The 13,251-nt window shown below is 37.0% G+C and overlaps 1 protein-coding gene across 1 annotated transcript; it reads left to right on the forward strand.

Annotated features, from left to right (window-relative positions):
- Positions 1-213: 213 nt before the first annotated feature.
- Positions 214-12,843, forward strand: CLEC4A (C-type lectin domain family 4 member A). The gene is made up of 6 exons (XM_052640782.1): positions 214-335; positions 4,807-4,920; positions 7,462-7,563; positions 10,021-10,172; positions 11,276-11,400; positions 12,464-12,843. The coding sequence occupies exons 1-6, from the start codon at positions 257-259 to the stop codon at positions 12,603-12,605; spliced, it is 714 nt and encodes a 237-aa protein (XP_052496742.1). The 5' UTR covers positions 214-256; the 3' UTR covers positions 12,606-12,843.
- Positions 12,844-13,251: the final 408 nt, after the last annotated feature.

Below are 13,251 nucleotides of genomic sequence, written 5' to 3' on the forward strand. Positions count from 1 at the left end.
CTACTTCTATCGCTATTTGCTGGCGTGATGTTTAAAGGTTTGATTAACATTGCGCCTGTTTTGGGGTTTGGGCCCCTGAGGTTTTTAATTTTCATGAAATTCCTCTGAAGGTTTTTGTTTGTTTGTCTAGAGTTTCTGTTCTCAGCTAGTTGTGTGACAGGATGTATGAGAAGTTACCACCATGCTTGAGTTTCATTTTAAGTGGTTTTAAGGAAGAGACGGACAGGATTCTTTGACAAGAACAGAAGATCTCAGCATGACTTCAGAGGTCACTTATGCTGAAGTGAAGTTTAATAAACCCAAGTCCTCAGGCACCAAATCAGAGCCTCCTGCAGGTAAGACTCGCTTTCCAGTGGTCAGAGTGAATGATGGGATGAAGGGTGAAGAGAAAATACTATAAATAAAGCCTAGGGAATGTTGGTTGCTGGTTCTCTGGCCGTGGTTGGGAAACACAGGATTCTCAGATCAAGTTGCCTGAAAAGCATTAAGGGATGGTACAGGTATGCCATGATAAAACTGAGGTGTGAGAAATCCACTATGGACCTGAGTTAAGGAGAATGGTAATGAAGCTGAGAAGTTCTTGTATGCTTTCTGAGGTGAACTAAGACTGCAGTGTCGACAGTGGGTTCAGGTCTTGAAATCATCAGTCCAGATGCAGGGGCTAATGATGAATTGGTGGGTTTTGTTTCTCGATTAGTCACAGGAGAAGAGTTTGAGTGCAGAGTGTTGGAGTGTATTGGTTTGTCTCAGACTAACATGGAACAAACCATTGCAGACGAAAGCCTAGAAAGTCTTATACAGAAAGTCTCATGTTTTGAGGGCGGTTGCTCTGCGATCAGAAAATCCATTGCACACTGTATCTGAGATGGATTCAGTGAGGTTTGGAAGCAAATAAAAGGTAATTTCAGTAGCATGTATGATATCTCAGATACAGAAGAAAAGAGGAAAAAAACCGTGGAGACTATGAGAAGCTGTGAGAGGGAAATTATGATTGCTTATGTTTTCCAAAATTCTGTGGAAACATGGAAATGCTCAGGAAACTGTTTTTCTCCCCTTAGAAAATTTATAGAGACTTCCCTGGTGGTCCAGGAGTTAAGTCTCTGTACTCCCAATGCACAAGTTCAATCCCTGGTCAGGGAACTAAGATTCCTCATGCTGCCAGGCACAGCCAAAATAAATAAATACTTGATAACCTTTAAAAAATAAATACAAATTAAAAAATTTGTATAACTTTGTTATTATATGCTGCAATGTTTATTATAGAAAAAATTAAAAACCAGAGATACACACAAATTTATTTATTTTTAAAATTTTTATCAGTTTAGTTGTTTAACAGTGTTCTGTTTCTGCTGTACAGCAAAGTGAATCAGTTACACATGTACATATATCCATTCTTTTAGATTCTTTTCCCATATAGATCATTACAGAGTACTGAGTAGAGTTCCCTGTGCTGCACAATGTGTTCTCATTAGTTATCTATTTTATACCTAGTAGAGTGTATATGTCAATTCCAATCTCTGAATTCATTCCACCTCCCTTTTCCCCTGCCTTAGTGTCTGTACATTTGTTCTCTTCAGTGTCTCTATTTCTGCTTTGCAAATAGATTCATTTGTACCGTTCTTCTAGATTTCACATATATGCATTAATATATGATACTCGTTTTTCTCTTTCTGACTTATTTCACTCTGTTTGACAGTCTCTAGGTCCACACACAAATTTAAATTGCTGTATTTATTCTTACTATCTAGAGATAACTATAATTTACATTTTGTGTACACCCTTCAAAATATAAATATGCATCAATGTGCATATGTGTTTTTCCAAAATCACTGCAGATGGTGACTGCAGCCATGAAATTAAAAGACGCTTACTCCTTGGAAGAAAAGTTATGATCAACCTAGATAGCATATTCAAAAGCAGAGATATTACTTTGCCGACTAAGGTCCATCTAGTCAAGGCTATGGTTTTTCCAGTAGTCATGTATGGATGTGAGAGCAGGACTGTGAAGAAGGCTGAGTGCCAAAGAATTGATGCTTTTGAACTGTGGTGTTGGAGAAGACTCTTGAGAGTCCCTTGGACAGCAAGGAGATCCAACCAGTCCATTCTAAAGGAGATCAGCCCTGCATGTTCTTTGGAAGGAATGATGCAAAAGCTGAAACTACAGTACTTTGGCCTCCTCATGAGAAGAGTTGACTCATTGGAAAAAACTCTGATGCTGAGAGGGATTGGGGGCAGGAGGAGAAGGGGATGACCGAGGATGAGATGGCTGGATGGCATCACTGACTCGATGGACGTGAATCTGAGTGAACTCTGGGAGTTGGTGATGGACAGGGAGGCCTGGTGTGCTGTGATTCATGGGGTCGCAAAGAGTCGGACATGACTGAGCAACTGAACTGAACTGAACTGAACTGAACTGCTACATTATTGCAGGTTTTACCCCTACTTAGCAATATATTATAACTTTGAGAAAATAATTCTTTTTTTCAGTTGAGAGATGACTGACAAAATTATATTAGTTTCAGATGTATAAGCACAATGGTTTGATTTTTATGTATATTGCAAAATGATCACCACAATGTCTAATTAACATGTCACCATACATAGTTTCACAGTTTTTTTCCTTGTGATGAAGGCTTTTTAAGATGTACTTTTTAGTTCAGTTCAGTTCAGTTGCTCAGTCGTGTCTGACTCTTTGTGACCCCATGAATCACAGAACACCAGGCCTCCCTGTCCATCACCAACTCCCGGAGTTCACTCAGACTCATGTCCACCGAGTTGGTGGTGCCATCCAGCCTTCTCATCCTCTGTCGTTACCTTCTCCTCCTGCCCCCAATCCCTCCCAGCACCAGAGTCTTTTCCAATGAGTCAACTATTCTCATGAGGTGGCCAAAGTATTGGAGTTTCAGCTTTAGCATCAGTCCTTCCAATGAACACCCAGGACTGATCTCCTTTAGGATGGACTGGTTGGATCTCCTTGCAGTCCAAGAGACTCTCAAGAGCCTTCTCCAACACCACAGCTCAAAAGCATCAATTCTTTGGCACTCAGCCTTCTTCACAGTCCAACTCTCACATCCATACATGACTACTGGAAAAACCATAGCCTTGACTAGACGGACCTATGTTGGCAAACTAATGTCTCTGCTTTTGATTATGCTATCTAGGTTGGTCATAACTTTCCTTCCAAGGAGTAAGCGTCTTTTAATTTCACAGCTGCAGTCACCATCTGCAGTGATTTTGGAGCTCCCCAAAATAAAGTCTGACACTGTTTCCACTGTTTCCCTATCTATTTGCCATGAAGGGATGGGACCAGATGCCATGATCTCAGTTTTCTGAATGTTGAGCTTTAAGCCAACTTTTTCACTTAGCAACCTTCAAATATGCAGTATTTTATATATGTATATTATAATCTATAGTATTGTTAATTATAGTCATTATACTGTACCTTATGACCTAGGGCTTATTTATTTTGTAACTGGAAGTTTGTACCTCTTGACCCCCTTCACCCATTTTGCTGACCTCATCATCCCTCACCTCTGGCAACCACCATTCTGTTTTCTGTATCTATGAGTTATTATTATCTTTTAAAGATTATACACATAAGTGAGATCATATAGTATTTGTCTTTCTCTTTCTTACTTATTTCACTTAGTATAATGCCCTCAAGGTCCATCCTGAAGACAAGATTTCCTTATTTTTTATAGGTGAATACCCATTCCATACAGTTGTCACATTTTCTTTATCCATCCACCCATCAATGGACACTTGATAAAATAATTCTCAACTATGAAATGATGACTAAAAATGTCTCATTTTTTAACACAACATTGTAACTCAACTATACCTCCATAAAAAATAAAGTTAAAAAGCAGTCTGGCTGAGTAATATTCCACTGTGTATATGTACCACAACTTCTTCATCCATTCATGGACATCTGGATTGCTTCCATGTCCTAGCTATTGTAAATAGTGCCGTGATGAACAATGTGGTGTTTATATGGCAGAAGCCAACACAGTGCTGTAAAGCAATCATTCTACAATTAAAAATAAATTAATAAATTTAATAAAACAGTGTGATTTTATTTTAGGGATGTGACGAGGGACAGTTATAAAGAGTTATCTGCTATGGCATTATGTAAAGTAGTTAAAGTTAGAAAGAATCTGGAAGATTATTTAAGTATATAATGAAATACTATGCAACCACAATACAGTGGGTAAAAGAAGAAAATATGGTGATATAGTGTACAAGAAAATAGTAGGTCAGAACCCAATATATATGGTATGTCAGTCCTGTGGCAAAATGTGCATGCATGTATATACACTTAAAAAATTGCCGGAAGAATGTATACCAAAATATTAACAGTTATCCCCAATGGGTTTCCCTGGCGGCTCAGACAGTAAAGAATCTGCCTTCAGTGCAGGAGACCCAGGTTTTATCCTGGGTCAGGAAGATCTCTTGGAGAAGGGAATGGCTACCCACTCCAGTATTTTTGCCTGGAGAATTCCATGGACAGAGAAGCCTGGCAGGATACAGCCCATGGGGTTGCAAAGAGTTGGACACGATTGAGTGACTAACACTTTCACTTTCATCCTCAATGGTAGGAATTCGTGCTTTTATGTATTTTCTAGCGTTTCTACAATTAATATTACTATTTCCTTTGTAGCTTCATATTTGAAATAATGTCATGTAATAGTAATAGTGTATTATATAAGAAAAGGGAGAGGAGGAAGAGAAGGGGCAAGAGGAAGTCAAGGTCAGACTTTATTATTCATGATAATAATAATTTGATTAATTTGATTCCTTCTTCAGCTCCCAAAGAGACCAACCTTCACCAAAGTGGCCATAGTTTTTCCAAGCTACTTCTTACATCATTGCTGATACTTCTGCTACTATTGGCAATCTCATTTTTGATCGCTTTTATCTGTAAGTATCCAGATGGATCTATAAGAAATGTCTGCCTGACATGAAGAGATGGCATCAAATAAACAGATAAACTATGAGTTTATTCAGAAATCTGGGAAAGAAGTCTTCTCTGGGGGAAGACATATATAGTGGGAATTCATTGTGAGCTTGGTTCTTTATTTGCATTTAGTCACTCTTTTATAGAAATAATGGCATTCCCTCTCTTTAGAGAAATTGAAAGAACAGTATATGTTTGTACACATTTCTGTTTTGCAGAATGAAATCTATAGGGCACCATTTCTACACTAGACAGTTGTTTACATGAGACCAAATCTGTATTTTCTTAATAGTGTTTATAAGGCTATGCCTGTTGAGGACATAGACACATATTTGGGGATGAGCAGATGGACAGGAAGGAAATGGGAAGAAATCTCCCAGGAAAATATTCTACTGAATTTTCATCTTAATTATTTTTGTCTTTCTCAAGACTGCATGAGCTCTTAAAATCCAGTTGACAAATAGGTAGATATCTGCCTATCAAGAATTCATCAAATTTTTAAAAATCTTAAAACTAGTATAAGTTTGGGTAGATACTTTGTTCATTCATTTGGTCATCCAATAAGCAACAGTGGCCATCTAGTTTATGTCAGGCACTGTGCCAGATAGAGACAGCAGAGTTGTAGCCCTTGGTTTTGAGAAGTTCGGAGGATGATGGCAACTGGTTGAATGAACCAGTGTTTATAACAATGTCTGGTAAATGTTCTGTGAGCAAGAAGCACAGGAAGCTGAGATAGGCTTCCTGGAGAAGATGACATCTATACCTGTGTGGACCAAGCATGACAGATGTGGGAGAGCTTGAAAAAATTTGGAAAAATGTGTTAAATGACTGTGACATATGGTGCTAAGTGAACTTGTGAGGTTGCAGATGGGAGAAACAAGCAGAGTTCAGATCATGAAAAGTGTCCTGTACAATTCTAAACAGCAGATTTCCTCCTGCCCCCTTGCAGATTATTTTATCAATTATCTTCTGTTATTTAATAAATCAGTCTAAAACTTGGTAGATTAAAACAAACTGTTTTTAGCTCATGATTCTGTGGTTTGTCAATTTGAACTGGGCTCAGCTAAGCCGTTTCATTGGTCCTGGCTAAAGTCATTCATGCATACATAGTCAAGTACCAGCTGCAGGTAACTCAGTTTCTGAGGAAGAGGATGTAAACTGGAATGATGTGGACAAATTGGTTCCACTTCTTTATAATTCATCAGGTGAGCTTGAGCTTGTTGATATGGCAACATGTAGGCTGGCAGAGTGAGAGCAGCTGTGAGCAAAGCCTCTAGAAGCCTTAGCTTGAAACAATCCTAAAGGAAATCAGCCCTGAATATTCACTGGAAGGACTCATGCTGAACCTGAAGCTCCAATACTTTGCCCATGATGCGAAGAACTGACTCATTGGAGAAGACTCTGATGCTGGGAAAGATTGAAGGCAAAAGGAGAAGATGGCAGAGGATGATATGGTTAGGTAGCATCACTGACTCAATGGACATAAATTTGAGCAAACTCCAGGAGACAGTGAAGGACAGGGGAGCCTGATGTGCTGCAGTCCATGGGATCACAAAGGGTCAGACATGACTTAGCAACTAAACAACAACAGACAGAGTTGCTTTTGTACATTTTGTTGGCTGAAGGAAGTCTTAGAGTCAGTCCAGTTTCAAGTGGTGAATAAATAGACCCCACTTGTTGACTGGAAAAACTATGAAGTTATATTGCAAAGGGACGTGTGGGTACAGGGAGAGTTGAAAACTGTGGGCCATTTTTGCAATGTGTCACAGTCATGGAGAACCATTACGGAATTTGAAGCAAGGAAGTGATATAACTAAATTTGATTTATAGGAATACGCTTTTGGTGGAGATGTGTAAAATGGATATATGAGGAGAGAATAGAAAGCAAAGAGAATAATCAGAAAGACAGTTCATTGTCCAATTGAGAAATAGTGAGAATCTGATTTAAGGTAGTGAAGAAGGAGAAGGGGAATACCTTTGAATGATAATGAGGAGATAGAATCAAGGAGGTGGGGGCTTGATGAATATTTAGATCTGTGTGTTGGCCTGCTGAGGAATAAGGACCAATTGGGAAGTTACTCTATTTAACATGGATAACCAACAGGGACAGTACTGTAGAGGACAGGGAACTCTGCTTAATATTCTGTAATAAACTAAATGAGAAAAGAATTTGAAAAAGAATAGATACGTGTCTGTATAACTGAGTCACTGTATCTCTGAAAGTAGCATAACATTGTTAATCAACTCTACACCAATATAAAATAAAAATCTTAAAAAAATTGAATTTTATCTAGACATCTGTTTTATCTGACAGTATAGCTACTCTAGCCTCCTTTACTTTCATTTGGTGTTTAAGTTTGAAGTTAATTTCTTATAAGCATATTTGAGTCTTGTTTCTCTATTCAGACAACTTCTTTCTTTTAATTAAAATGCTTATACTATTATAAAAAAGAATGAAGCTATAATGCTACCAGGAAAACGAATGATTTTATTCTCTTTTTCAGTTTTTTTTCAAAAATGTTCTTATGTTCATAAAGAAGAAAAGGCTGCACAAGAACTCACTCACACAGAATTGGAATGTGTGAAAGAAAATTCGACCCCAGAAGGTAAAAATTAATGTGCCTATGATTCAGTTATTGACAGTATTGTGTTCTAGGTCAGTATTTCCAATAAGTGAATTATAGTAAGAAGTTGAGTCTTATGAACATTTTAAGTTTTGAGTATACAAATATTTAGGGCCTAAAATTTTTATAGTATGCACATCTTTAATTCATTTGTGCAAGGAAATAGTCTTAATTATGAAAAAGATTACATTGCTTTTCGGTTTCTTGTCTTTGCTTCTTTCTGAACTTTCTGTGCATACTTGTTCTTTTACTCACATACCAGTTAAAAACTTATTTGGTCAAGAGAGATTTAATTCATATATGTTTTAAGAAATCATATTGTATGTACATAAAACATTTTTGGGAGAATACATAAAATACTCTGCTTAAAAAATTTCCTTTTTTTTTAAAATCCCAAATCTAAACTCTGTTAGCAGTTCTATGGTTTTGCTTCACTTTTTAATGGCCTGTTGTTAGACACATACAGTTTAAGGATTGTTATGGTTTCTTGGGGGGTTTCCCTGCTAGTTCAGTGGTACAGAATTTGCCTGCCAATACAAGAGATTTGGGCTTGATCCCTGGTTCAGGAAGATCCCCTGGAGAGGGAAATGGCAAACCCATTCCAGTATTCTTGCCTGGAGAACCCCATGGATGGAGGAGCCTGGCGTGCTACAGTCCACGCTGCTGCAAAGAGCCACGACTTCGTGACTGAACAACAACAACAGCAATAACATGGCTTCTTGGAGAACTGAACAAGAAAAGATTCCCTTTCTCCTTATTCTATATCCATCTTAACTCTCAAATCTTTCCTTGCTCTGAAGTATATATACTGATATATACTATATTTATCTGCTGATATATATATGTAGCTACTTCCTGCTTTGTGTGGTCTAGTGTTAGTATGGTACACTTTTATCCATTTTTTTAAAGATGAAATATTAGTATGTTTCATGGTCTTTTTTTTTTCTTTTGAGATATCTTTCCACTTACAAATTATTTCTAACTGAAAAACTGGTTCTGCCTGGTAATGGGGAGGGGATCTGGCTGTTCTCCTGATACAACCCAGAGATACAGCTCATCTCAAGTTTGTGTTCATAACAAGCTCCTGGTAGATGGCACTGCTCTCTGGAAATTATGAATGGAAGCAACAAATCATGATAGCATGTGTTTCACCAACAGAAATCACAGTCATTTACAGATTACGTTGCAGTTGCAGGCATCTTGTAATATGTTTTTTGTTTTTAAACTAATTTTTATTGCATTGTAGTTGCTTTAAAATGTTTGTTAGCTTCTACTGCTTAGCAAAATGAATCAGCCATACATACCTAAATACTCCACCTTCTTGGGTTTCTCTCTCATTTATAACACCAGAGTACATTAAGTAGAGTCCCCTGTGCTGTACAGTAGGTTCTTATTAGGTATCTATTTTATACATAGTGTCAATAGTGTCAGGGCTTCCCTGGTGGCTCAGTGGTAAAGCATCCGCCTGCCACTGCAGGAGCCTGTAGAACAGCAGTTCAATCAATGACAACAACAACCTTGTGGAACTCCAGGATGTGAAACTCAAGGAAGTGTTGGCACCTCTACATTGCCTGGGTCACCCTGGACTTTTGATCTCTTAGAGTTGTCCACACTGTGCTTCCAGCAATTCCACAATTACAGTTCTGGTTTCTCTACCCTGGGACTGGCTCCCAAAGAGGTTTCTGCTCCAATATGCTGTGATTTTCCATATTGCCTTTGTGTCTCTCCAGATCTGGGAGTGATGGTTTGCTCTGTGTATGAAAAGTTGCTGGTTTCCAGTTTGTTCAGCTTTTCACTTGTTAGAATAACTTGCTCAGTTGAGTAATTCCCATTATTCTATCTTTTAATTCATTGATTTCTCTGTCTTCTTTATTCTGCTGTTGAGCCCATCTACTGTGCTTTTGATTATTATGTTTTCCAACTGTTGCACTTGATTCTCTTTTATATCTTTAATTTGTTTGCTGAATTATCTATTTCTTTGCTGAGGCCTCCTATTTTTTTGTATTGTTCAAACATTTGTACTTACTTGTTGAAGCATCTTTCCATGGCTTTTAAAAAATCTTTGCTGGATAACTTCAGTATTTCTTTTATCTTGGTATTGGCATATATATATATATGTATTTTTAAAGCTAATTTTTGAGAACTTTGTGGTTCTTGGTATGATAAGTAATTTTCCATTGAAACCTGGGTATTTCTGTGTTATGTTCCGAGGATCTTCTTTAAACTTCTGTTTTAGCTGATTTTTCTGGATACCACGCAGGCAAAAGAAAGGGGGTCCTACCTTTTTACTGTCTGATGTAGGCAGACTTGACCTCCTTGACACCTGACAAGAGTCCTGTTTTCCATGTAGTCTCCTCTGCTCCTTAATTTTTTATAATTTATACACTTTAAAAATTACTTTTATTATATTGCACTAATATAGCCTTCTTCTCAATACAGGGAAAGATTGGAGCTGCTGCCCAAAGAGTTGGGGGCCATTTAGTTCTAACTGCTATTTTATTTCTAATGGAGCTAAGTTTTGGAATGATAGTGAGAAGGAATGCTTAAGAATGAACGCTCACCTGCTGGTGATCAACACCAAAGCTGAGCAGGTATTACTAATTTCTAATTGATAATAGAGTCAAGAGTGTTGCCTGGTTTTTTAACATCACTCTTAGTTCAGAAGGAGATTTTTATTGTCTTAGAATATTGATGCTGTGTCTAAAGGCTTAAGAAAATAAATAGAAAAGGCTAAGATTTTACATTCCATGCCTTTTTCCTTCTTCTATAAAACTAACCTCTGCCCCAAATAAATTGTGGCATTGAAAATATACTACATAGGGGTTAAGTGGAAGGCTGAAAATATTTCAGCTTGAAATATGATTTCTTTTATTTCAAATAATAAATATTATTACTTATCATTGTTGAAATATAAAACACATAAATGTTTTATAAATTATTAACTATATAACAGGGAAGGGGAATTAAGTCCAACTGGGAAATGAAGTTCAATCATGAAGAGTCACAATCAATGATCAGAAATGACCGCTAACCATCTGACGTTGCTAAAAGGAAAATTGTTTAATTTGCAAAATTTTTCTCATGTACAACTTTGAAGAATACCCTCTCTTAGAGAAGAAATGAAGGGAAGTGAGTCTGAGATGAGAATTCATTATGACTGAATAGAAATTGCCTCCATATGTATGAAACATGGCTATGTTCTGAATGTTTGTGTCCTGTCGCCCCAATCCGTATGTTGAAATTCTAACCTCCAGAGATGATTGTATTAGGAAGTATGGATTTGGGGAGCTGCATAGGTCATGAGGGTGAAGCCTCTGTGGATGGGATTAATGTTTTTAAAAAAGAGATCCTACAGAGCACCTTCTCCTACATGCGTGAATGCACACAATGAGAAAACAGGAATCATTATCTTACCATGTGGTATGCTGACCTGGGATTTCTAGCTTTCAGAACTGTGAGAAACAAATTTCTGTCACTTATAAACAATTCAGCCTGAACAGACTAAGACCAGCCTCAGGCTCACAAGTGATATCTTTGATTCTATTCTGCTCTGCCAGAAAAAACCCAAGGCTCCTCTGCAGGGCCCCCATGTGCTTCATTATGAATTTACTTTTTCTTTTCTCTGTAAAGCCTATGGAACTCAATTCAATCTGACTGTTCTAAAGGCTATAACTCCTTTCTTTTATTCCTTTAGGATTTCATCACCCAGAAACTGGAAACTCGCTATGCTTATTATATGGGCCTGTCAGACAAGACATTGCCAATGGGAGAAAGACACTGGCAATGGGTTGATCAGACACCATACAATGAAAGTGCCACGTGAGTACAGAATTCAATAAAGAAACCCAGGTTCTCCATTCTACAGGAATTTTAGGGTGTTCCATTGATCAGCTATTAAAATATAAAATAGCTCATGCTGTAAACTTGAAACTTACACAACATTGTAAATCAACTATACTTTGAAAAAAGAAAATACTCACATTCTTTTAATTCTTAGGCACTAGGTTAAATAATTTTCCTTATTACCTCACTCATCAAATAATGCTATGAGGCACACATTATTATTATTCTCACTATAGAGATGAAGAAATTGAGTTTAAACAGATTAGATAACTCACTGGTTATCTAGCAGTGGTTACAATGGTCCTCAAGCCCAGGTCTGTTTGACATCAGAACTTGTGCTTTCAACCGCTACTATTTTTACCTCTAAATATAACAGAAATGTATGTCAATTAAGATCGTGACCAATTATCAAGTATTTAATATCTCTCATACAGAAAATAAATTAAATTCTGATAGTCTTATATCTATGCAGTTCTTTTGAAACTCTTAAGTATTTTAGTACATTTTAGTACCTTACCACTTTTGATCCTCATATCACTGTGTGAAACATACAGAGATATTAATCTAGTCCCTATGAATCTGTGAAATTAAATTCCTTGTCCAAGGTAACAGGTATAGTAGCAGATTCAGAGATTTTAGCTAGCTCATCAGACTCCAAAAGCAGTGCATAAAAAAGTGAAGCATACTACATTGACACCTGAGACCAGTATGAAGTCTTTTGCGTCTTTTAAGAGAGTCTGTGGATTAACAATTTCCTGGTAACAGGACATAAGATAGACAAACAGAAGATAGCCTCTGGAATGTCTGCTGGGAGGGTGCTTAATGCAATAAGATGACACAGTGCTGGGTGATGTAAGAACAATTTTCAAGGGAAATATCAGAGATACAGAGGAAGAAAAACTCCATGAGAAGTGGGAAAGAATGATTTGGGCATATTTGACTTTGATTTTCATGCCTAGCCATCTCCCTTACTGTCTCTTTTCAAAGCACTGCTTAAAAAAACGTTCTCATCCTTTTCTCCCCCCTTTCTGGTGCTCAGATTCTGGCATCGAGGTGAACCCAACAATCCTAATGAGCATTGTGTTATGCTAAATGCTGTTTCAAAAAAATGGGGCTGGAATGATAGTCCTTGTAATGAGCGTCACAAGTTTATTTGCAAGATGATGAAGATCTACTTGTAAAATGGAACATTCTCCATGACCATGAGGTTGAATCGGTATCCTATATCATAGAGATAGCTAATATATTCTTGTTATTCATATGTCTTGTTTAAGGATCTTAATAGAATTTTCCAGAAGGTTGTGCACACATTCATTCATTTATTCATTCATGAAATTTAAAGGGAGCAAAATTTGCCACTCCCAAATGTCTTTTTGGCATGTGTATTATTTCGAGCTGAAAATATTAGTCAGTGCTAGAACTTTACTTTCTATCTTTTTATAAATGTCATTCATAGCCTATTTTCTTTCATCTTCCTTTGAGTACCAGCAATTATTTGTGTATTATGATTTTATGTAAGATTTGTGTCTAAAGAGTGAGATTAAAATGAAGAAGTATCCAGGTGTGTACCAATTAACAGAATTGTGAAAATAATAAACAGCTGTTTTAAACCACTAAGTTTTGGGGTGGCTTATTCTTCAGCAATATGCAACTTAAACACTTTCAAAACAGTTTTGAGCTAAGATTTGCAAAATAATGTAACATATCATAGCACACTGTTTTCTCTAAAAATAATAGTAGTAATTGAAAAGTGAGAGTAGATTAATTTTACTATTAGTGAATAAAATGCAAAATTAAAATGTTTATTTTTTATATCATTTTAAACCC

Source organism: Budorcas taxicolor, chromosome 5, assembly GCF_023091745.1.
Source record: "Budorcas taxicolor isolate Tak-1 chromosome 5, Takin1.1, whole genome shotgun sequence".
NCBI lineage: Eukaryota > Metazoa > Chordata > Mammalia > Artiodactyla > Bovidae > Budorcas > Budorcas taxicolor.

Coding starts and splice junctions, on each gene's coding strand:
- CLEC4A (XM_052640782.1), top strand. CDS start 257: ATGACTTCAGAGGTCACTTATGCTGAAGTGAAGTTTAATAAACCCAAG. Junction 336..4,806: donor CAAATCAGAGCCTCCTGCAG/GTAAGACTCGCT, acceptor TTCCTTCTTCAG/CTCCCAAAGAGACCAACCTT. Junction 7,564..10,020: donor AGAAAATTCGACCCCAGAAG/GTAAAAATTAAT, acceptor TTCTCAATACAG/GGAAAGATTGGAGCTGCTGC.